The 25,841-nt window shown below is 36.4% G+C and overlaps 2 protein-coding genes across 3 annotated transcripts in view, besides 4 other annotated features; one reads left to right on the forward strand and one right to left on the reverse strand.

The window, feature by feature from the left end:
• CG9380 (uncharacterized protein) overlaps positions 1-25,841 on the reverse strand; it is a 71,691-nt gene that overhangs the window by 29,288 nt on the left and 16,562 nt on the right. The gene's annotated exons all lie outside the window — the stretch shown is intronic.
• Positions 3,249-3,571: a mobile genetic element.
• Positions 4,772-5,062: a mobile genetic element.
• On the forward strand, positions 13,696-18,479 carry Kr (Kruppel). 2 transcript variants are annotated; one of them, NM_001274252.1, is made up of 2 exons: positions 13,696-14,073; positions 14,447-18,479. In NM_001274252.1, exons 1-2 carry the CDS (start codon positions 14,037-14,039, stop codon positions 15,916-15,918), a joined length of 1,509 nt encoding a protein of 502 aa, NP_001261181.1. In that variant the 5' UTR covers positions 13,696-14,036; the 3' UTR covers positions 15,919-18,479. The 2 variants fall into 2 exon arrangements, with proteins under 2 accessions (NP_001261181.1, NP_523867.1); NM_079143.3 differs by having other exon boundaries at positions 14,447-16,604.
• Positions 24,904-24,975: a mobile genetic element.
• Positions 25,091-25,406: a mobile genetic element.

Raw genomic sequence — 25,841 nt, forward strand, 5'->3', positions numbered from 1 at the left:
CTTCAGTTTAGTTTGCCTAAACTTCCTATGCAATAATGAAGGGGTCACAAGCGCACGGGTATTTCAACTAGAAATCTCGGCATGTGCGCTGTATCGGATCCGAATTTTCGGCTTGCTATACTTTTATATATTCGAGGGACCGGGGCTAATACCATATGGCGTTTATCGTCTTGACGCTCTGACGTGTGTCAGTCTCGCGCCCAGAAGAACTTTCGTGTTGATTTTTTGGGGTTAATTTGTTTTGCGACTCTATTAATTGGCTGCGTTTTGTATTCTTGTAGGCGTTCTCCACTTAAAATGGGCGAGCATTTCAATCAAATAACTAGAACTAATTAGCTACCCACAGGGTACCTCTTAGAACGAATTAATACATTGATCGAACTTCCTGTTTCTGTATTGATCATCGATGTGTTCGTTCGAACATTAATATCAATATATTTTTCAATACGTAAACATTTATTCTTTCCTCTTAACTAGTTGCATGGTTCGTTAGCTTCACCCACCAGACCGACCGAACTGAAAATGCTAAACATTTTAAATTTAAAACTAAATCTTATACATTATGCAGCCACTACACTACCCTAAAGCCACTAGTGATACTCGTAATATCTAAAAATAAGAAAATAGTAATTAAAAAATAAAATAAATGACATAATTTTTACAAAAAAAACACACAAATGGGGGACATTATCCAGAAAAATGTTTGTATAAGAGTTTCAGCATATCAATCCGTTGTATAGATAGATGGATGCCAAAGATACAAAAAATTAATCCGTCTTTTGTATACGAATTAAACAAAATTTACTTTGAATATACCACGATAAAACGTATAAATAAAAATTATTAAAGCAGAGCTGCGAAAGCAACGGATTGTTGATTGCATCTGATTCGTTGTCGCTTCCTGTAGTCGAATATGATTATACTTGAGGCATATGCGGTCATGTAGCAATGAAAATTTGTTCTTAATCACTTATCATGCAAGACGGTGCCAAAGAACAACCGCTGCCTGGACACGCTAATGTGAACATGAGACTCTTCACATTTAAGCGAAAACGTTGATAGATCATTAAATAATTAACTTTATTTTATTTTTAATAAATTATAAATGTATAATTCTTATAAACGCAATGGACACTCAAATATGCTCATGAACTCTTCACATTTAAGGAAAAACGTTGAATAGAGAGGGTAGAAAAAAATATTATTATATAATTAACTTTATTTTATTAAAAAAAATTTAATGCAACTGAAGTGAGCCGTAGCATACTACCGAAAAATAGAGTAAATGAGAAATATGAGAAAAGTGAAAAGGACCAAAGCTAAAATCATTTTCTTGTTAGCTGCCACAAGACAATTTCGCACAGTTTGACCGATTGAGCAACGAAAAACTTTATTGCACTGTAGGAAATCATTATTTCAATATAACACACTTCGGAGACTACAGATTCCAAAATCCGTGGCTGTTTATTCTCTAGCAGTGTATATCTTCTTGGTAAAGTTACTTTTTGCTTCTTGAGTGTATATGTTACTCATTAATTACGCAGGGCAAAACTAACCTATTTCGGTGTTCATTTCAAACTTTTATAGACTGAGACAAATATCCACACATGTCATTTAAGCTCAACCTCCCACTTCTCATGTAATTAAAACCCAAAAGCAAAACAACATAATGTGGGGGGGGTACATAAAGCTTATGTTATCATTCGCTTTGGGGTATTAGTTATTAAGGAGCTTGTTACATATATTAAGTGTAAAAAATATAATGTGGATGGGAGAGCTGATGCTAGATCACAAGATCAAATGAAAATAATGTACTGCTCAGCAATATGTTATATTAAGCAATACGCCATTTCATAGGTAATATTGATCAAACTCCGCCTATTTTTTACTCATAACAGTATACACCCAAATACATACATACACACATGTGTGTATTTCAGAAATATAAATAGATTTCCCAACGCTAAATAATGAGTTAAAGGGTAAACAGCGAATGGCAATGACAGAATTGTTCGTGTGTGTGCGGGTTTTCGCAACCCTAATATATTAATATATAAACTCTGAAATCAATAAAAACAAGCAGCAACCCCAAAAGTCCCTTTTCACCCTTTTGGTGAACAAAAATCCTTTCGATTTCATCTAAAAATTCATACGAGAAGAGAGAACGAAAAAAAACTCACTCAAGCGGTTCATCCACGCACGAGCGTACATACACGTATGTAGGAGCATGGAGCTGTGTATGAAGGGGTAAGAGAACAAGTGTTTCTTCCCCTTTTTACTTTCACTGAGCGAAGAGGTGTTACGGCGAAGAGCGTAAAAAGAGAATATTGGTTCAAAACCGAAAATTGAGCCCCACAGTTCCAAAGAGAGCACATCAATGGCCAACAGACGTGATGCAGACGGAGACGGCATTAAAAGGGTTAAAGTGGGCAACACGTGCGGGCGAAAGAGAGCGAAAGTGTTAAATTGGAGCACATGCGTGCTGTTTTCCGTCTCTGTTTTGGCAGCCATTTTGGTCTGCTATAAGTTGGAGCTCAGCAATGAAGTACGTTAGAAGCTTGATTACTTGTTGTTAAACGTTGAATGAGTTGGATGTATAAAACGCGTATAATTTCTAGGGGCGAGTAAACTTTATCGAAGGACAAACCAGGAATTATTCTTTTTACATTTAAATACATACACATATTTATATTATGCACCCGGTTTTTTTATGGTTTTGTAGAGTTTTAAATGATTTTTATCCATTAAAAAATATGTTTTTGCAATATGATAGCGGAGTCCGGGTAATTGTTTTTCAGTAATATCTAGGACACTCAGCCGAGGACATAATAATCGCACATCCTGTGCGCATACATACTATTCGGTGTTTTTGTGGTTTTGGTTTTCATTGTGAAAGTGAAAACACAGAAGCGGATGCACTTTATAGAGTTGTTTTTGTTGGTAGAAAACATGTGGTTTTTTGTTTGAGTTAAGTGTTCTCAAATTCTCCACCTTGGTATTTGCTAAAGGTGTTTCGGACTCATGCAATTTTTGCGCATCTTTTGCGCTTTGTTTAATATTCTCACAGGTGTTCTCTGGTTCAGGTGTTTGTTTTGTTTGTTGTCCAGCTTCCAAAAGATTCTTTTTCATAATATAAAGTCCATTTGAGGTTTTTACCCAAGGATCCCTCTTGAACATATATTACCATAACGATCGTTTCCAGATCCGCTGAGAAGTTTGTAGGAGGTAGAAGGAGCGTTTCCACGAAGTTTTCGATCTGGATCGCTAGCCAAGTCGTTTTTTTTCCGTTCGTATGAACGTCAAGTTCTCGTTGACTATAAAAGCTATATTAATTGTGTAGATACTAGTGACGTAAGCGCAAAGCAAATTTGTTGATTCATGTTGCCACGCCCACAAACCGACGAACGCTGTCACACTTTTGAAAAAAGTTTTAATTTATTTTTTATTTAATCATTTGTCATATCGATAGGCAACGATATTTTCTAACAATATGCCATCAGAAATTAAGAATGATCCCTAGCACTCTTACTATCTGGGTAGCGGGTATCTCATATTCGATAAACTCGATTATGATGTTTTTTGGTTATCCCTAAGACTATGGAATTGATATATGACAGATAAAGTGAGAAGATTTTCACTTTTTACTACCAGTCCTTTTTATTCCCCTTATTTATGTTTTTTCCAGTATGCCCCTTATTTTAGGCACGCCCTCAATGTCGCACAAAGGTAAAAATATGTTGAGCTAAGCATATGCATATGGCGTATCATAGGAGATTGTAGCGAGCACATGGAGTCAATTGTTGCAGGAAATGAGACATTTGCTTGAGGTTTCTTAAGGAAATATTTGAACTTTTTAACATTTGAAAGGCAACAGGCGCTGAGCACGCTTGCCGGATACAAATTTTAATTTATTAGACAGGGGCCTTCAGAGAAAAAATGAATTGTCAACAAAAATAGAGCAGTCATTTAGACACAAAAATATTTTCAACAGAGAGATCCTTAAAAGGAGACGAAATTGAGACCAAGGATGTCTTAAACTTTGATAACAAAAACACACCTAAATTATATTATTTCTTTGTAACTGTGCCAAAAGACCCCGACTGACATTTATATTTAATCTATCGGAAAACTAATCTTTAATTTTTTCGAAAACATTTATAACCACATTAAGGTAATACATATATGTTAGCCGTGATACGAGCAAACATTGAACACTTGAAAAATAATAGATGGAGCTAAAGAACCAAATTTGACCGGCATTTATAGCAGGGTGGTAACTAATTCGTGCCCAAGTACAGCAGTGTGTCAATGGGCCGTCATAAAAAGACTAGTGCCAAGACTCATCTGCGTAAAAGTAACGTTACTCATTGCGCGTGTAAGCAAAAAATTGTTATTTCGGATGTCTGCAAATGATTGCAATCGAGAGTATTGTTTAAGGGGTATAACATGTTTTTTATTAACTTTAGGCGAATATAAATTGCAAGTTAGAAACACAGCTGGATCTGCAGTTTGCTTTTTTTTTTTGCCTAAACGGCCGGGATTATGATTGGAGGACACTTGAACTCTAATATCATTTTGAGCACTCAAATACGTCAAATTCCTTGGATTTTATTTCTTCAACTATTTCAAGTTTAGAAATATTATTGTTCTTTCCCTTGTTTATTATATATGTTACTCGTAGAGTAAAAGGGTATACTAGGGTATAGATTCGTTGAAAGGTATGTAACAGGCAGAAGGAAGGGTTTCTGACCATAAAATGTATATATATTCTTCCGTCTGTCTGTATGAACGTCGAGACAGCAGGAACTATAAAAGCTATAAAGTTGAGATTAAGCATACAGATTCTAGAGACAAAGACGCAGCGCGTCTGTTGCCACGCCTACTGTAACGCCTACAAGCCGCACAAAACTCCCACGCCCACACTTTTGAACATTTTTTTCTCATTTTATTTCCCAATATCTAGCGATATCCCAGAAAAATTATGAAATTTCGCGTTCGCATTCAAACCAGCTGAGTAACGGGTATCTGATAGTCGGGGAACTCGACTATAGCATTATCTCTTGATTTTTTTTCCTTATGCGAAGCAGTCTTTTTTTTGTACACTTGACACTTGCCATCTGAAAGTCGCTGTTAATCCTTTGCAACGTAGCGGCAGGATGTAGAGTGTGTAATGTGAGACAAATAAGGAGCTACCAGCGGCTAGAGAAAGTGTTTGTTTCCCACACATGAAAAATGAAGAGAATGTTGCCGGAATATAGGCCGCTCTTACAAGTCATGGGAAAGTGTATGCAATCAATTGCAAAGGATGCAATTCACGCACCTATACATATACTAGGAATCACAATGAACATTGAAGCACAGTGAGCCTTTCTACTCTTTGATAAGTAAACTCATTTAAAAAATCGACACAAAAACTGCGTAGGTTAATCATTTATTATAGAAGGACATGTGGAAGCTAAACGATATCCTATGGTTAACAGTCATGAGATATCCCTTCCAGGATCTTCATCAATAATGTGAAACATGTTGCAAATGCGCAGTGCTCACTTCAACATTTTTGCTGGACAATGAAGTAGCAAGCAAACTGACAGGGTAGACTTAGAAACAACTAGAAACCAAGACTACAGCAGATGGGAAAAAATATTTATATTTATATTTATATTATGTGATCTTTTATCTTTCCCAATAAATGTTTCTGTTATTGGGTTATATACAGTTAGAAGGCCAAACAAATTTCTTTTTTTTTTCTGACTGTTTTTGTCTCTAAGCTTGATTATTAAAAATTTAAAACTACATATTACATTATTTAACACTTTTACAGTAATAAGAAAATTTTAATTCAAAAATAAGAGGTCACCAATGAACGGAAATATTTATTAAGATTAAATCGTTAGTCGTTTAGGGATGAATGACCATACAAATACTCTGAAGAAATTGTCACCGCAGCCACAAATATGCTAGATTAGATTAAAACAGCATTTGCTTTTATGCGGGTATTTTTACTTCTTATTTAAACTAACAAAATTTGAGAACACATGTCCATAAACCCCAAAATACCTTTCTAATAATACATATTTTCACCTTTTTTGCAATATGATAAGTTATAATTATAAGGCCGCACAATAAATTGGAGGAAGTTTCGATTTTGTTTTTCAAACCACAAATTTGATCGTTTAATCGTGACCCAAAGAGCTGACTACACGGAAATGAAATTTGAATGCTTTACTGGGCGTGCCGCGCTCTGCTATTGTGCTCGATTTGACGTGGAAATTAAAGAAAATCTCCCTGCCCTTGATACACAATCGAAATCGAAAGTTGCCTGGACTCCACGCTGATACCGGAAATGGTTTTTACTTTTATCGAGCGCCTCTCTGATTTATTTGTGTTTTATGTCCTAGTTACCCAAGTGTCGGGTTTCTGCTTGAGGGATAAAGACGAGAACCTTCACTTAAAGAACAAGAAGTGGAAAAAACAAAACTCAACGAGGCATATGTGTTTTCTACCGCATGAACTTGTTTTCCTTGTTAAAAACGACAGTCCTCACATTTTGCATGCCTGCTTCAGTGCACACATTCTTCATCTTCGTTTTTCACCAACGGCACCCTGGTCAGAAGGCCGGCAAGAGATATTCTGTCCTTCCATGGGCTTAAAATTTACTATCCCTTTGCGCAAGATTGAACATAGTTTGCGTGGGTACCTTGGGTATTTCAGATTAGGGTCAGTTTTGTATTTTATTTTCATTCTTACGAAGATGGAATTCTGTATCGGAGAAATTGCAAATGTTTTGCGCTGGTCAAAATAAATAATCAAAAAAAGAGATATACACCCAATCAGTAATTTTGTGCGCGGGTTATCCATTTGTGAATTATTGCCCTTTAGACCTGCGCTTGTAATAAATAACATTTAATCTAACCAAATGTCCATTCACTTTCGGTGTCCTTTCAAACGATACCCAACCGTTGTCATTAGCCCCCAATTGAGGGCAACAGCAGTTTAATTTGCCTATTCAATAACTATAAACATTAACCATAACCATTAACATTTCTCTTCGCTTATCTGTCTCGTAGTCTGTGGCAGTATATTAAAATTGCAATGGAGTACACAAATCCGGAAATGCGCTTGTTTTCATTGACAATCACTGACCAGACTGACCTTAGGTTATCTTATTGCTCCCTCAAATCGTTCTGATTCACTGTCAGTTTATTTACCGCGGTGTATACTACGCTTATTATAAAGGATAAATAAATGACATATTTTTTAAGTGCTGACGAACTTGAATTGAATTGAAGACAGTATATGCCATTTTTTTATGCCTGCACGATGCAATAAAATACGGAGACGTGCACATTCAACAAAAAAAAGGATTGCGGTAGAGATCAAAGAAGATATGAATTCGCAGACCTATCAGGATTACATGTCACCAAAAAAATCACATACTTTACACACTGGATGATAAGATCAGAACAAAAGGATATATTGGTTAATACGTTTGATAATTTTACATACAATCACGTAAATTTAAAGCGGTAAACTGATAATTTATGTTGGAGCTGACACCTCAATTAGTTGTCTGTTCGTGTCCACAAGAAGTGGAAAGGAATTAACCAAATTGAATTTCGGATATTGCAAATCAGTCTGCAGCAAATGTGTGCACAAGAATCTTGATGGAGCTTTGCGATAAAATGTCAGATACATTAAACTATTTTGGAAACTCAAATAAAATGTAGTGCAGTAAAAACAATTATACTTAATTATACCTAAATAACTATTGAAAATTGGGTTTTGTTAGATCTAACAAATTGAAACACATCTGCTTTTTAAATTTTAAAAGAAATGCAGAACCATGCAGGTCCACTTTATTTCACCGAGAAAAGTTGACTTCAATACAACGGCGCATGACAAAAATATTTAACAGACTATAGGTCTAGGAAATGCTTTAAACTTTTCCACACATTAAAAATTCTGAAACTGAATTGGCATTTGGCATTTATTGGGCAACGTCAAATATCCTAGAAAAAACATACTAAACCGGCAATGTCAAAATTATGATTAATGAATCTGCTTCCATAATAATAAGCTAACTGGCTTACAGTTTTTGTATGTAACGTTCTCACATGATTCCCAATCCAAAGAAAAGATCAAAACCGTGTAAAATATGTAACTCTTCAGACCTCAGAAACGAAGGATCTACGTTCTTTGGCATCCATAAATCACGTAGGTTGATTTATTGACACCTAAGGACTTCCTTCATTTCATGTAGGTGGCAATTTGATTAATTGATTCCGACCAGAGCCTAAAAAGGATTGACCGTTAGAAATAGCCATTTGCCGCACTTGTTGACAACCTATTCTTCCAAATACTGGCTTCAACTTAGGGACTGATTTTATGCGTGTGGCCGAACCCCTCATCATATCTAAAATCGCCCAGCTGTCAGCGGAATATCAATGCAATTTATAGCTTCATTTTTGCAAATTTACTCGAAAAATTTCCCAAGAGTTAGAACGCTGACAGGCAACCGCAGTCAAACAAAGGACTCATTCAACCACCAACTTTTCACTTGAAAAGCTGCCAATGTGCAATGCGATACTTTTATATTTTTTTAATACTGGTCATGAGTTTTTTGTCATTTGACATTTCTACGACTTCACTTCTGTCTAATTGCCAAACAATCGTCGCCTGATTATCCTGTCAAGGCTCAACTTTTTGCGGTTTCTACTATAAGGTTTTGTATAATTGGATTGACTTGCGGACATTTGAGTGACATCATATCAACATCTTCAACGCACCTCTGCATTTCTGGCACTGATTTCAAAACAAGTATTGCCACAAACGAGCGTAACACAAATTAGCCAATATCGACCGACGTTCAATTCACATTATTAGGTTGAAAACGGATAATATAATATATTTTACCAATTATGTAAACGAAAACAACTGATATATATGTCTGAGTTGAGCATTAGTGAGATTGGCGCATTAAATTTGCTATATGAACAGATTTATTTTTCTGCTTATATGGTCTGAAGCTAATATTTCGTGGTTAAATCTGCCATCCTATTTGTTTTAGCGATATTTGTTGCCATGCCGATTTTTGTCCTCTCTTTTAAAACGTTTGGAGCTTCTGGCTGTGTTATTTAAAAAATAAATAGCTTTGTTGCTGATAACAAACTGGTTGACTAAATGCGCTCCGGGTGCATTGTACGACCTACTGATAAGCATGGAAAAATCCTTGATCTTGACTCTACGTTTCAACTCGCAAATGTATGCCGGTAAACCCAACTTAAATGTTATTATACGTATTTTTGTCTAGGACGTTTAACTTAGCATAGTGCAAAAATAAAACGACGAAAGATAAGACCCCGCTCATAGCAAAAAGTTGCGCGTCAAGCCCAGCGGGAAACGTTTCTGATATGATAAGATAATCAGAGTCGCAAAATATACATAATAATTTGCCAATTATACATCTGGGATTTACATATTTAAAGATAAAACAGCAAACTGACAATGGTGGGTGGTGCGCATGAAAATTTGTTTTACAACTTGACACATTTTCATGGTAAAAAGCAGGAAGCAGCATTAGTGGAATGGTAATTATTTAATTCAGGTTAATCAAGATACGCGTAAATGTTTTAAAGGTAAAGGTTTTCCTATTGCACCACACTCGCAAAGTATCCTAGCGCCTTATGTGGATCAATTTAAATCGGGATCCTAAGTTAACTATAATCCAGGCTTAATCACTGGATCAATAACTAAGTAGCATTTTCCGGGATGGAAATATGAAGTTACCTGCATATGCCTACCGATCCTGAAAACTGCTTTAACTTAATCGACATGCATGATCATAAAAAGCAATTTGCTACAATTTATATTTTTTTGCTTTTCCTTCTTTTAAGCATCTGGGATCTGGATCAGAAAAGAAAAAGTGTAACGCCTACCTTCAGAAACGGATTAAATTTTTTCAGACAAATAATCCAGCCTTAAGCATGGTGATTAAGCTTGATCCCCTACCAAGGGGCGTAATATTGACGGATTTTCCTTAAATCCCTCTGTTAATCTCCGGCTTAGAGCGCGACGCGTTTTTTCGCGACTCCGCCTGCATTGTTTTTTTTTTCAGTTTCTTCAATTCGCAAGAAGGCAGGCCTATGGACCGAATGAGGATCATAATTATGGAATTCCTAAATAAACTAAGAAGGGCAGTCGGCATAGTATTGATCTACCTGTAAGCGTGGGTTCTATCTTTGCCCCTCGCATTCGAGACTCTCTAGTCACAGGTAGACCAGCCTTGAGTTCGTCGGCAATTAAGAAGTCAAATTTCTCTTAAAAACAACAAAAAATGTCAAAGTAAAAACAATGCAAAAAATATGTGTAACTGAACTAAATCCGGCTTAGGATTCTTGCGTCATAAACATGACTAGGGAGCCATTAAAATTTGATAATTTGCATGTCACTTGTGCACCGTAAACGAAGCCAACACATCGGCTGAAACCCAGCGTCATTTATGCTATGCTATCTCACTCTTTTGCATAATTTTTTTAAATTATTGACTTGTCTTTTTTACGAATGCAAAGGAAGTACTTGTGTACTTCCGTTTTTCAAAGTCCGATTTTATTATCTACCTGCAATTTATAATGACAACCAAGTTTTTAACATTCCAAAACGTGGTTTTTTGAGTTCAATAAGCTTCATTTTTTAAAGGCTCTTTTCGAACCACATTAACATTTGCGGTTACGTTTTTGTAGAAATTTTCCATAGCTGCATAAAGGTACAAGTTTCATTTATTTGATGGGAAAATGAATTAGAGACCAGCACGATCTTTAACAGAAACAAAAAGGCGTGGATATTGTTATATGTACAAAAACAACCATGGCATATACGTATGTATTGTATATCCTAATTCGGCCTTCCTCTTATTTAATCACTTGCAATAATTTTCAACTATACAGATCAGCAATCAAAGTTCTTGATCCAATCGCTATAGTAACCAGATGCGCAAGCTGATAATTTATTGAAAACTTTTTTCTTAGGATTCTTCCATATTAAGCATTTCCCTTGCTGTGACCTCGATTCAAAAGAAAGCACTGATTTAATGCAGGTAATCGTCAAAAAAATAATGTTTGATATTTTTTTGATCGCGTGCCATGGGTAACTCAATAAAATGTTTGTGATTTATATATGTAAACATCAAGTATATAGAAAACTGAGGTCGGGTATACTTTTTGAGTTCGTTCGAAAGGGGTTTTCCATTGCACTCAATATTATATTCAAATAGATCTTAGACGTTCCATAACAGCTTAAGGTGCGCGGATTAGGACTGACGATTACCGACTGGGTAAAGACAAGACAGAATTCAATCCTGTTCTTGATACTTTGTCAATGGATTTATACTAAATCATAGGCTCATAATACCTTCTTACGTTTTGCTTAATCTTCGCGTACATGTGGTAACCGCTATTAACGTTACTATAGTTACTATACACTGACCATAAATAAAAAAAACCAAACCCTCAAAAATTAGAACAGAAACCCAATCGAGTGTTACAAATTTGTTAAAAATTGTGGGCACACTTATGGGTTGGCAAACAATTAAAAAACCCTATCTGCACCCCTACGGATGCTTCATATTACAACCGTTGCACCCCGTTTTTTGGTCTTTACTTTTAACTTTTTTCCGCTTTTCCCCCTTTTTTTATTGAACCATTTCCCCTTTGATGACAACCCTCGTTTTCACTTCATATATTTGCTCAATAATTGATATATTCTTGCGAAAAATAATATAGTTTAAAATGTTTTAGCTTAGCGCGTGGTTTCTTTGAAAATAAAGCTTAGCGCGATTAGAATATGAGTTTGACCCAGCTTTACAAACTACTCATTAATATTAAAGAATAATAACTAACTAAACTAATTTTGTTGACCCAGGTAAGTTCCCATATTTCGGACCTTATCAGCGGCCTCGACCATACGCACTTTACACGCACTTCTGCCCCATTCACTCGGAAATCTTTAGTTCGCTTTGCCAATCAAAATCTAGTCTATTTTTCTTTTACTCGCTTTGATACTATTCTAGTTTAGTGATTGCCGACAAAGTCATTAACGATAAGGCCCGGATCTTATTAAAATCTGTTGAGCTTAAGTGGATCTTTCAATATCAAGCCTCTGCTTATCACGCAAACAACCAAAAAAAATTTCTGACTAATCGCCGAAACATAGGAATCGTATGAAGATTTTCTAAAACCGGTCAGCTCAGCCCGAAATTTAAGAATTTCTTATCAATAGGGTCAGTTTTAAGCGCTTTGCTTGCATATTATTTAATGCCTTCTGCGAATTTTGTTTTGGTGAAAAACTTTCTATGAAGTCGAACATTCGATGACAAAACCATTATAATTTTACGTAACATTATGCAGAGCAAGGATATTTGTGTGCCTTTCTGCTTTTGTTTGGTTTCACTTTCTTAAAATCCACGGTAGTTCAAATTTACCACCCGGTGAGCTCTGAGCGTCCTTGGCCTACCTACAAAACCAAAAATACCGATTTTCAACATAAATTTAACATAGCATGTCCTTGCCATAAAAATCTACATAAAACCATTTAAAAGTCAATCCGCAAAAGTCACAGAAAACGTCTATACAAGCAAGAAAATTTCAACGATGCAGCTCTCTTACAATTTTTTATTATATTTCCTTTCTACCTGAATCCGTTTTTTACTAGTTCCTTTTTACGATTTCTTTTTTAGACGTGTGCCAATAATTAGTTGTCCATTAAACTGAACTTCCACGTCTTTGAGACTTTGCTCAACAGGCTACAAGGAAGACAAAAAACTCACTCAGTATAGCTGGTAAAAAACCGTCGACCTTCTTTCTTACTTTCTGCACTCCTTAAGCCGATGTTTTGTTTACTTCCTGTTTACTCGTACAGCGCACGCTTGAAATTCAACCCCGTCCGTGACATCTCTTTTCATGAATTTTGGCTCTTTTGCTCTCGCTGTTTCATTTTCGCCCTGTTCTCCATTGGCGTTCATCCCCCTTAGACACATTAGTTATTTTCTATAGCTCAAATGTAAAAAGGGGAAATGACAAAGGCACATCTGAGTGAGTTTTTGTTGTGCGTCCCTTACTAACTCTAAAAACTTCTACGTGATCTTTATGTGGTGTAATATTCCTGCAAGTGCAGTTTTTATGAAGGCTCTAAAAAACACAAGCGGAAGTGGTCATAAGCATTAAAAAATGTCCTTTAACGGTCAACACATAGTTCTGATTTTTTATGTTTTATTACTGACTAGAAACGTAAAGGTCATAAAACCCTCTACTCAGCGAAGATAATTCGCATCGACAACCTATGTTAAAAAACCACATCGTCCATATTTGACTCTAACTGACTATATATCTTTTGCATTGAAAGGAACCTCTAGCTGTCTCATTCGCACCAATTTGCATATGAAAAATTAGCACTTTTAGGTATAAAAAGGAATCGATGAAATCAACTCACTCAACTCAGCGAAGTACCCAGTTTTTACTTTACCTGCTCAGGCTTGGGGATCGTTTTTCGCTTTCGCCGTGATGATTTCCCTTCCTGTCTGCACCCTTATTTGCGTGCGTGTGAGCGGGAGAGCCAATTGAGTCCCGGCGTGTGTGCGTACGAGGGTGAGTGAGAATCTTTCGCCGAGACAGAGCGTACTTATAGTTAGCTCACGCAGCGAATTTGTATCAGTCGTGATTTGGCTCTGTCAGCGAAAGGAACAACCATTTGTTGTGCCACACACAACCGCGAGTAATATAATCGAATCAAATTTCAACTACCTCATTTTGCTAAATCGGTAAACTTTTATAAAAGACAATTTTTGTGAAATCTCTCTACCTCAAAGTACAAAAGTGTGTACAAAAATTATTCATATCCCTGAAAGTGCACAAATTGCTCAAATGAAATTTTGTTGTCTAAAAAACTGAAGCTCCAAAACCACGAAGGCGAATATTATAGGTGTTTTCTGTGTGCGGGAAAACATTGCGCGAGCACAAAATTAGGAGCACAAGAAGAATTTGTTGATGTCCATATCAATGCTTCAAGACGCACAAACGCGAAGTAAGTATTAGACCAAATTAAAATATTCCCCAAGTTTGTAAACTATCTAGAAGTTCTAGAGTCCCCGATCACTTTCTCATTATTAAACAGTCCGATGTCTTTAGGATAGAAAATACAAATGTAATGTAATTGCACACATACCGATTAGTTAGAATTTGTTTACATGTTTGGACAGGAACCGGCACTTAACTCGTTATCGACCAAAACAAAAACTAGTTAGACGAAAATAGAGAGCTGCGAAAACACTAAGAGTTCTCTCCGTACGAAACTTTCTCTCACACATGTATCATATGTAAAATTTTTTTCTCTTTTAAGCCGTTGCTCTTAAGACATTTCCAAATGAAAACATACTAACTTATGATTTTTTTTTTAGCCTTAGCTGCTGCATTAGCTGGCATAAAACAAGAGGACGTTCATCTAGACCGTTCCATGTCGCTATCGCCCCCCATGTCGGCCAACACATCAGCTACAAGCGCCGCTGCGATTTATCCAGCTATGGGTCTCCAACAGGCGGCCGCTGCCTCAGCTTTTGGAATGCTCTCACCTACCCAACTTCTGGCTGCAAACCGTCAAGCTGCCGCATTCATGGCCCAACTGCCCATGAGCACATTGGCCAACACTCTCTTTCCACACAATCCGGCGGCTTTGTTTGGGGCTTGGGCTGCCCAACAGTCGCTCCCGCCCCAGGGTACGCATTTACATTCGCCGCCAGCCAGCCCGCACTCGCCGCTGTCCACTCCTTTAGGTAGTGGCAAGCACCCATTAAATTCCCCCAACAGCACTCCCCAGCACCATGAGCCAGCGAAGAAGGCTCGAAAGTTATCGGTTAAGAAGGAGTTTCAGACCGAGATCAGCATGAGTGTAAACGATATGTACCATACATCGGGAGGCCCAATATCTCCGCCTTCCAGTGGCAGCTCTCCTAATTCAACGCACGACGGAGCGGGTGGAAATGCTGGATGTGTCGGTGTCTCCAAGGATCCATCTCGCGACAAAAGCTTCACCTGTAAAATCTGCTCACGCAGCTTTGGCTATAAGCACGTGCTTCAGAACCACGAACGCACCCACACCGGTGAGAAGCCTTTCGAATGTCCGGAGTGCCACAAGCGGTTTACTCGTGACCATCACTTAAAAACCCACATGCGTTTGCATACTGGAGAAAAACCATATCATTGCTCGCACTGCGATCGTCAATTCGTTCAGGTGGCCAATCTTAGACGACATTTGCGAGTCCACACTGGAGAGCGTCCCTATACTTGTGAAATCTGCGATGGCAAATTCAGTGACTCCAATCAGCTTAAGTCCCACATGCTGGTACACAACGGTGAAAAGCCGTTCGAGTGCGAACGGTGTCACATGAAGTTCCGACGGCGCCACCATCTGATGAATCACAAGTGTGGCATCCAGTCGCCGCCTACTCCCGCGCTTTCACCGGCCATGAGTGGAGATTACCCCGTGGCAATCTCCGCAATTGCTATCGAGGCATCCACGAATAGATTTGCGGCAATGTGTGCCACCTACGGAGGTTCGAATGAGTCGGTCGACATGGAAAAAGCGACACCGGAGGACGATGGTCCATTGGATTTGTCTGAAGATGGAGCCAGCTCTGTGGATGGCCATTGCAGCAACATCGCACGGCGCAAGGCACAGGACATTCGTCGGGTTTTCCGGCTGCCTCCACCGCAAATCCCTCACGTACCCAGTGATATGCCTGAGCAAACCGAGCCAGAGGATTTGAGCATGCACTCTCCTCGCTCTATCGGATCTCACGAGCAAACCGATGATATTGACTTGTATGATTTAGATGATGCCCCGGCTTCTTATATGGGCCATCAACAACATTAGGCCAGTACCACACCGAATTGTACATAGCCCTAATCAGTTTTCATTTGATGAAATTGACTGGCATTTATTAACACAAAATTGAAAATTTTGCTATTTCAAAGTGGAAAGTAAAAATTGTTGCAACAGGAATATAATGATAAGTACAAGTTTAAAAAAAAATAACATACAAAAAAGTCGAAATTGTACAAAGTAAGCCATACCGTATGCTTGTTACCGCCAAACCCCACCAAATCAAATCGAAAATGTCGTGCCATTCTTTACCTTAAATTTAAGTTATATTCTTAGGTTCGGAATCTTAAATTGTACATATTCAGCTTACACAGCTGCCAATTGTAAAGTAATCGGCGCTCTAAACATGCATTGTTGCAGAAAAATAAAAGACACGAAGTTTAATTAGGAAATCTATAACTAATTTTATTTAATTTATTAGCTTAATTTTTTATAATTTAATCAAATTCTTTAAGAAAACAATGCCAATAATCTTCAAATCAAAACTAACTTTAAGTTAAATAATAAAAAACATTTGTTTGATAATTGTTCTGTTTGCATTCTCTATTTAAAACTATTATTAAATATAAAAATTTAGTTAATCCTGTTTTTTTAAAGATCATTCTTAAATGTACACTTTTATATTTATACTTCAATAAATATTTGGTTTAATTGTTGCTGCTTCAAATATAAACAATAAAGAAAAAAGAAAATCAATGGTAACGTTAATATTTAACTGATTCCGCTTTTATTTCATATTGCCATAACTTAAACACAGTTTACGCATCCATTTTTGAAAATCTTTTTTTTTTTGTTGCAAACTATAAGAAACGTTAATATATATTCCAAAATAATAACCTAATGTAGATCAATGCGTATCGAAAGTATAGTAATCCCACTTATCTTAACACTCGTAACTATTAGTTTTAATTGTAAGACTTGAACCAAATACACAGGAAGAAATTGCTATAACCAAATACCTCCAATACCTCTGTATCGAAATTGTTGTGAGCTAAACAGTATATACATTCAACAATTTGGCAATCGTACAATTCAACTGAATTTATATACAAGACTTAGGAATATAAACTACGAAGCATAAACAATTTATATGTATTAAAATTTTGATGCATATTTAAATGGACCTAAAATAAGAAATTAATTTTAAATACTAGGCCAATTCAAATTACATATAAAAGTATATAAGGTTGTATATAACAATAACAATTTGAAATAAATTTAGTGCAATTTTTCGTTCTATTCATTGGTAAGCTTACTGCTTTTATTTTAAAACGTTGTAGTCATAATAATGTAACAAATTAATATGTAATTTTCTTTGTTCATTCAAATGTATGGTATACAAGTTCCTCAAGATTAAAAGAATACAAGAGCTATAAACTAAAATAGAGAGTGCATTTCTAATCATTTGAAAGTCAGCGCACGAAAGACATCATATTAATTGTGTACAGCAACATTCGACGTTTAACCCAATAGATATAATTAAATTTATAAAATCACAAGTCAATTTTTATGTAAATAAATTATAATCCTAATTGTGGCTAGGGATGTGCAATGTATCAAAAAATAAGAGTTATATGTGTTAATTAGGGGGTTGCTAATTTTAACCCTTTAAAGACATACACACATACACCTTGTAAAATACGTCAGTAAATATAAACTAGAAAATGTATTTTATGGTACATGATTGCATTAGATATGTCAGTCTAGCATATAGTAAACGAAACTGTTACTTTTTGTCATAACTATTTCTTCTCTAATTTAATGTTCTACCTATATCAATAATAAATACATATGTATACATCGGCAAATATGTATTTATTACATAAAAATCGAAATATATTATGTTAAATTTAAAAATTGCTGTCTGGGAAACCAAAAATAAATGAATATAAATATATATATGTATATATATGTATATACATATGAGATAATTGTGTAAAGCAAAAAATATTCGTAGCAACCCCGCTTTAGAAAATTACCCACAGCTTTCTTCGATTTTTCGTAAAAGAGAAAACGGGCAGCATTACATAAATTTTTAATTTATGCAAACGAAGCCCTTTCGCATTATTTTACATTTGCCACAAGACGCCCCACTAATGCCGTCGCCACGTTCCTCCCCACGTCACCCCCTTTATTCATCCATCCCTTCACTGGAATTTAAATTTACGTCTGCAGGCAACGGCAGCAGCTGAGCAAAAACGAATATAAAAATCGCGCCGCGCAGTCAGAAAATGTCACAGTGTTTTTTCCATTTAATCTCCAGAGAGAGAGAGCAAACATCTACAATGCTATGAAAGAAAGTCGACGCCACCCACTCATACCAATCGCCTCCCGTTCAGCCATGCCGCGGAACTGACGCCTTCTCTTCTTTGTGCCCCTTTCAACAGCCAAAAAAGGCTTCATCCTGGCAGCCCCCTCTATATAAAATTGTATGTACAAGTATTACATAAAGAACGTCTTATGTACTTACACACGTACATATATAAAACGGAGTAAAAGAGTGAGACGCAGGACAAATGCTCACGTTTTGTGATGCTTATTAGCATTTTAGGCTTTTTTCGCTTAGACTTCTGTAAACATACTCTATGAGCGTATACGTAAATAAAAACAATTCAATAATTAAAAAGTTAAACGTAATGTTAGCCAAATAAACCTTATGCTAAAACTGTTTACCCTAATTTTACCAATAAAAGCTTATTATAAATAAGTTAAAAGAAGAAACGGGAATAAACTGGTAATTGCCAGTTTTATAGTGTAGATAGGTACGTATATCTTATTCGAACCCCCAATCCTCACCCTCAAAAGCTTTTTTTTTAGCTGCCGAGTAAATAGTTTGGTGTTGGACATAGAAAACTTTCAAATGAGTTTACGATTTTTTTAAATATTTCGTGTTCCGCAAAGGAATGAAAAATAAAAGGCCTTGAAAATGAATTTAAGGCCTTCGCTGGCAAAGAACCGCCGACGCACCCAACTTACTGTCGTTATTATTTAAACTGAAAAATTATAATTTTTACCAGCAGACTTCTGCTCACAAATTCTAAGACTGGCGCTTATCCAAGAAAGACATTATTATAAGCTCCCTAAAAGTAAACGGATGGATTGGGCGTGGGAAGGGTCACCTCATTTTTCCCATTATTTGTCAGCCTTGGGCTATATCCCACATTCTATATTGAAAAAACAGGGGTTTTTTTTAATTAAACGCAGCTTCCATAGATCAAACTTTTCCAATTCGAGGGTTCTATGAATACCAAAGTTAAATTCATTTAAATTAAATTTACAACTTAGGTGTTAACAGTTGTTTTTTATACCCGTTACTCGAGAAAAATGGTGTAATATTTTCGTTAAAAAATGGGTAACACATGTAACAAATATGTAAGAAGCGTTTCCGACCATATAAAGTGTGTACATGTCAGTCTGTCCATCCGTCTGTCCGTATGAACGCATTCTCTTTTGATTTATTTTGTGGTGATACACTTTAGATTTAGATGTTTCGATTTTTTCACTTTATTATTTGTGTTACTAATTTTTAACGACATGTGAAAACGTTTTGGCCATGCTTCTATAACGCATAACTGAAATCTCACGTATTTAGGGGGTTCTTTCTGTAAAAATTGAATTTGCATAGAGTTTGTTTCTTGCTGTTTTAAGGTTAGGTTTATCCACAAATTTTTATATATCTTGCTCATCCTGTAGAAAATAAATTTCTGCAGACCAGAAGCATAAGTCTGCCACCTAGGGACAAACAGTATTATTTTAAACAATAGAAAAAAGAAACAAAACGGTTTTGAAAATTACATGCGAACGACAAGGGTCACTGTAAGCCAGCGGGACCTTCGCAGGTCATGCAAATTTGGACAAACACAATTAGCCAGGGATCGGGATCAAGACTAACTATCTAAGACGTTGCTTACAAACAAATTCTTGCAAAATTGTAGAATATGAGTTGGTAGAAATAAACTCATCTCTTGAAAATGGTACACACCAAGAAAGTGTGTGATCGAAAAAACACTCATTATAATTCTAAAATTCTACTCATACTAATTACGCGGGAAATTTTCGAGATTGGCCCTTCTGCAATTACACGTAGTAGAAGAAAGGAAAATACAAAAAATTACGGCAAGTTGAAATGAAAAACAACCCTCTCAAACAGGACAGCAGCGACTGCGAAGCCGGCCGCGGCGTCAGCAGCTACGATAACGAAAAACTAATTTGCATACGAAGTGCTTTCGCTTTTTCTCCTTGCCAATCCCTGAAATTCTTCATTCTGAAGCATGGCGGCAATAGGCCACCTGCGTCGGAAAGAGAGGTTAGCCTACATGCGTCCCTGTTGCACCTTTGCCTTCATATCAAAGAGTTTAATCCTGGTATAACGAAAAGCGTCGACCTGGAATGGGGCAAAGCTTCCCGGCTTTTGGCTAGCTTGCTTACTCGCTTCCTTCGCTACTCATTATCAAGCAGCGAGCGTTAAACTCATTGAGACGTTTCCATCTTTGCCTCCCATCGCCCAGCACCCCGTGCAGCAAAGCTTTTTCAAGCGGCTCCTCTCAGCGATTTCTCAGACTCATTTATATTTTTCATTTTAGTCTCTCAGATGTTCACCGAAAGCTATGTATAAGCAAAACGACATTTTTCCTTAACGAAAATTACGAACAACCCCTTTGGAATAAGATGCAAAGGAACGAAGAAACAAATGAAGCCAAGAAAGTGAGTATTAAAGTCCGTCAGCGTGAAAGCTTAAGAAATGAGCGTATATTATTCATGAAATTAACGTCGTACACAGGAGAGGAGGAGAAGCGCAAAAACGGATAACTCTAAATGGGATTTTAAAATATTTGTTCTAACGAATTCTGGAGTTAAAAAAATTATGGCAATTTTGACTATAAACGCAAACCCAAAATATTGAATGTATTTCGAAAATGTTTCCCTCATACATATGAAACTAATCGTTTTCATCATTCACCGTTCAAAACTTCTCTTTAATCATGCGTTTCCTTTTTTTTAAATTTTATTAACCCTGCAAAATAATCTTACTGACAATTGTATAACAAATGTTGTGGTAAATACATAAACATTAGGCAACTGAATTACTTACGCCCATATGTTTTTATTTACCGCAAATTTTCGGCAATTTTGGACAAATTTACATTCAAAACCCGCAACGACTTTGACAGCGGAAATGCCAATTTTCCAACAATGACGACGAACTGCACACGCAATTTTCATGCGGTTTAGCATTTTTATTCCCTCTTGGGAAGGTTGTGGACCCTTTCTTCCCCTTTTACTGTTTGCAAAATTTGTTTAGAAAAAATCAAGTGAAAAAGGTTTGAAAATTATATGCGTGGTGTGGTTCGCTGACGTGTCAGGGAGGAGTGTGGCTTGTTGACATTTTGTGTTCCATGGAAAGTGAGCTATCAACGAGCTATCATTCACTACACACACTCGAATGTGTTTTTGAGTGTGTGGGCGAGGGCGTTTTGGCAAACTGTTGATACGTATTTAGCGATTTGTTGTGTGTGGTTGTTCGCGGAGTTCTATATTCAGCGGGGGCTTTAATCAAATTATAAAAACTGAATCATACATATCAGATGGGTCATAGGAAGTGGAACGAAGGTAAGTAAAAACGGTCAATTTTGAGAGAGATACATATTTGGACACAAAAGGTTTTAGTTTGGTTTAACAATTTAATTATAAAGCTATACCTATATGTGGGGTTTGGATAAGTTTGGGTCAAAAAGGATTTTCTTAGAACACTTATTAAATGTTGTTCCATTAAGCTTCGTTTCGAATGATGTTGCTAGATAGTCCTAATGGATTTGTAATTCGCTTATATAATAAAGGTTCCAGCTTCGGTTGTGCAATTTTCGTCAAAGTCTTTCAACTGTGTATATCAGAAAGCTTAGTGTCAAAAAGAAACAAAAGATTTTGCGATGGCGTCTGCTATACAACAGGACAAAACTAAATCATGGAATATTTAACTCCATTCTCTGTTCTTTGTTAAAATGCTAGGAAATGTATAAAAGTTAAATCCCGCAATCAGAACGTTGATATAATCAGTGGTTTAAATTTGGAAGTGGGATCGTCAATTCCCATATAGTGTTTTTGTTTGGCACATAATTTACATTGAATCGACATCGATGAAACCCACATAATCGAATCAATCGAGCAACATAAAATGTAGAAATATATCTCCTCTATACAACCCACTTAATTTTCGTCTGAGGTGTTCACCACTAAATATTTAAAACGCAATTAAATTTTTAATTACCTTTTACATCCGCTCAAGTGGCCTGGCACAAAGCAGGGCTTGACGGTATATCCTTTTAATCAGATGACTCCCACGCACAACAACGAGGAAAACATTAATTAAAGATAGACAAGCCCATAACCAGGATGTAGGCAAGGAATAAATGAATTAACAACAGCAACGACTTTGCATAAATGAAAGGATAATCAGCCTATCAACAAAATGGCGTGCAATTAACGTGGAAATGACTTTGTTTGACACTCAAATAAAAGCCGGCATCCTAGTGGGGAGACAAAAGGCTTTGCTTTTCACCATTCTGGCTAGCTGGGGGTTAAATTAGCAAAGGATCCAAAGCAAAGCCAGATGCCGCGGACATAATTTAATATTTTCTATTAAGCGCGACCAGTAATGAACGAAGCAAAGGCAGGTCTCGAACTGCGCAGACTCTCCTAAGGAAATTGAAGAGCTGGACGACCCTCTACACCCGTCCCATCCAGCCGCCCAAGACGAGTAATTAAGTTTATGCGAAGTACAAAATTAAATTTGCCACCCCTTCTAAGTCACCCTCTTTGCGCCATGGTGTATCATAGCTTTCATTTTGTTCCATTTTTTAAACGCCTTTTGAAGTATTTGTGTCCCTAGTTGGCGCCCTTCGTTTGCCATAAGCATCTTAACGGCATCATTTGGCTCTCGGTTGCGCAGGTGGCCACGCAGTTTTTCTTAATGTACAAATTCTTATCAAGGTGGCATTACAGATACTGCGCGTAAAATTTTACTTAAGAACCCCTGCTTATAATTTTTAATTGGAGTTTTAGTGCGCCTAACAACGAATTTCCGCCTTTTGATTTTTTTCTTTAACGAAGGACCGCATGCAGTTTATAACAACATTTAATTGAATCAAGTGTAGTAGCAAAGAGGTACACAAAAAAATTATTTCTGTTTAGTATAGATTATTATAAAATTCGTTTCACACCAACTACTAGCATAAATCAATACTTTTAAAAAAAAGCGATGCATACAACATATTTTGCAAATTAAACAATGAAGCAAAAAAAAAGCATTTCTTGATGCTCGCATACTTTATTATCAGCTTCAGAATGGCATATACTGTCGCAATCATCATAGCTGACACGCTTCCAGTTCGGAGTTGCGCATGATTTAAATTAACCCCTATCAAGGGAGAAAAAAAACGACCCCACGTCTGCTTCATTTTTTTTTCTCATTTATTTTTTATATCCACCGTAATGTATTTTGTGATTAACTTCTGCTTTGCGTGCAAGGCAGCGATTTTGTTACCCCTTTTATGCTTTTGAATTTCAAAGTGCACTGCCGTTATATTATTTTATAATTCATGGTTTAATTAAAAAAAATACTTGAATGCTTTTCCTTCCACTTAATACAGTACACATTATATAAAACATGATTAAAATCATCTAACCTACTGGCCTGTTTTAATATTACGAATATGTATTGCAAAGATTTTTTAATTTATATCAATAAATTAATAATTTTCATTTACCATTACAAAAAATAATATAATATTTAATTTTATATTTTTCAATGGTACACGGTCTTTTTACCACATCAGCCCAATTTTATCATCTTGAACACATGCTAAAGGACCCACGTTTTTTTATTCAAATGCTCAAGCTCTTTTTCGGATTTAACCCTTACAGAACATACTTGAATATTCACTTGTGAAATTAAAAAAAAAACTGTACCAAAAAAAATGAGGCATTTGTGTTTAATGGGGAGATCCTGATGCCGTCAGCTTTAGGGGTAAGTTAAAACTTGATTTTCGAGTCCAAACAGAAACACAAAGCAACAAAATGCAAATTAAAAGTTGTGGAAACCCCTTTTAAAAAGTGCATAAAGGGTTGTCGCTATCCCAGCCATAGAAGTTTCTATGTTGCCTGGGTAACAAACAGAAAAAATCTCTATGAGGGGTGCTTTGTCGTGTGCCATGCCAGGCACAGCCTCACTTTTTTGAATATTTAATTTTTTGGGTATGCAAATTTCGGCTGCTGGTAAAAAAAAACGGTATAGACAGATTTCGGCATGTACCTCACAATAGGGATTTATAGAATTTTAAAAGGGTTTCGGTTTTCGATTTTCATATAGTTTTCCCTTCTCCCTTTTTTTGCATTTAGCATTAATCCCGATTTAGGGGCAGCACATGCAGATGAGGATCAACAACAGATTTTGCGTAAAGAATGTGACCGGCACACGTCATTTTCTTTTCTGTATTCCTAAGGAAAGGAAATTATACTTTCCTTTGGCATCCATTGGGCGTCTCATTTACGCCTATTAGCAATTTAGACAGCTGCTCGCCCAGGTTAAACCGAAAGGCTTGCGGGCTTAAATTCTGGTATTGACAGTTTCCCCTGCCATTTACGTTAGCATGTCCCGCAGAGCTATTGCTCCTTCTGACCCTTGCCAGCTTCAAGGATATCCTGATCCAAATACCTTTTTCATATAGAACGGTCAAACGTTAAAGAAAGGACACATGTTCAAACAAGCCGAAAATTGTACTTGCTTAAACACACCCTCGGCCCCATTTTTTCTCCAATAGTTTGTATAAGAAATCTGCTTGCTTCCGTGACATCTTTTCAGGTAAATATGAAAAACTGGCAAACACACGTGCACAGCAGGAAGACAAAAAATGGTCTTAATCAATATCCAGCAAAAGCTACATGTGCTGTCCAGGTACTACCACTAGAACATGAATATATGAGTCGAAAGCCCCCGTAGCTAGTACTCATTAAATTTATAAGGTTAAGTATTATATACTTAAATAAAATAAAATATACTTAAATAAATAAATATGAATATATATGAAACATATTTTAATGTAATTATACCCGTTACTTGTAGAGTAGATGGGTATACTAGAAAGCGGAAATGGAAAAAAGAAAGCGCATTCTTGATCAGGCTCAATAGCCGAGTCGATCTGGCCCTTTCCATCTATCTGTCCGCCCGTCCGTCGAGAACGGCGAGATCTTAGGAGATATAAATGCTAGACGGTTCAGATTAACATAGAGATTCTAGAGACATAAACGCAAATCAAATTTGTTGACCCATGTCCCACGCCCACAACCTTCCCAAAACTTCCACGCTCTAACTTTTGAAAAATATTTTGATATTTTTTCATATTTTGAATAGTCTTGTATATTTCTATCGATTTGCCAAAAAACGATTTGCCACGCCCACAAACCGCCCAAAACTGCACGCCTACTCTTTTATACACCTTACATTTTTTACTATGTTCGACACTTTTCTTGTTTTTTATTCGAGTGCCTTATCATAATTTAAACCAAAAATAAAAATCAACAATGTAAGCTCCACAAATTAGTTCATAGTTACACATTATTTAAATTGTTAATACATTGTATCGAATGTAGATCTTAAGTATCTAAGATTTAATGCATTTGTTTGGCTATAAGATAAAAAACAGCACTCCCATTTATGTTTATCAACAGAAAACATAAAATAGAACTGCAAGTTAAATAAGGCTTTAAAGTCCAAGCATTGCAATTTTCCATTATATATTCCCATATCTTAAGCTGAAGAACTATTTATTAAAATTAAATATATGATAACTACAGGATTTGTATCACTCATCGAGTTTACCTACTTATGATAGGTGATGGAATTTTTTCCTTCTGCTTTT

The sequence above is a fragment of the Drosophila melanogaster genome, chromosome 2R (assembly GCF_000001215.4).
Source record: "Drosophila melanogaster chromosome 2R".
NCBI lineage: Eukaryota > Metazoa > Arthropoda > Insecta > Diptera > Drosophilidae > Drosophila > Drosophila melanogaster.

What these genes read in the sequence shown, in the direction of transcription:
- Kr (NM_001274252.1), top strand. Translation starts at nt 14,037, where the DNA reads ATGTCCATATCAATGCTTCAAGACGCACAAACGCGAA. An exon ending in TCAAGACGCACAAACGCGAA is followed by an intron (nt 14,074 to 14,446) that starts GTAAGTATTAGA and finishes TTTTTTTTTTAG; the next exon opens with CCTTAGCTGCTGCATTAGCT.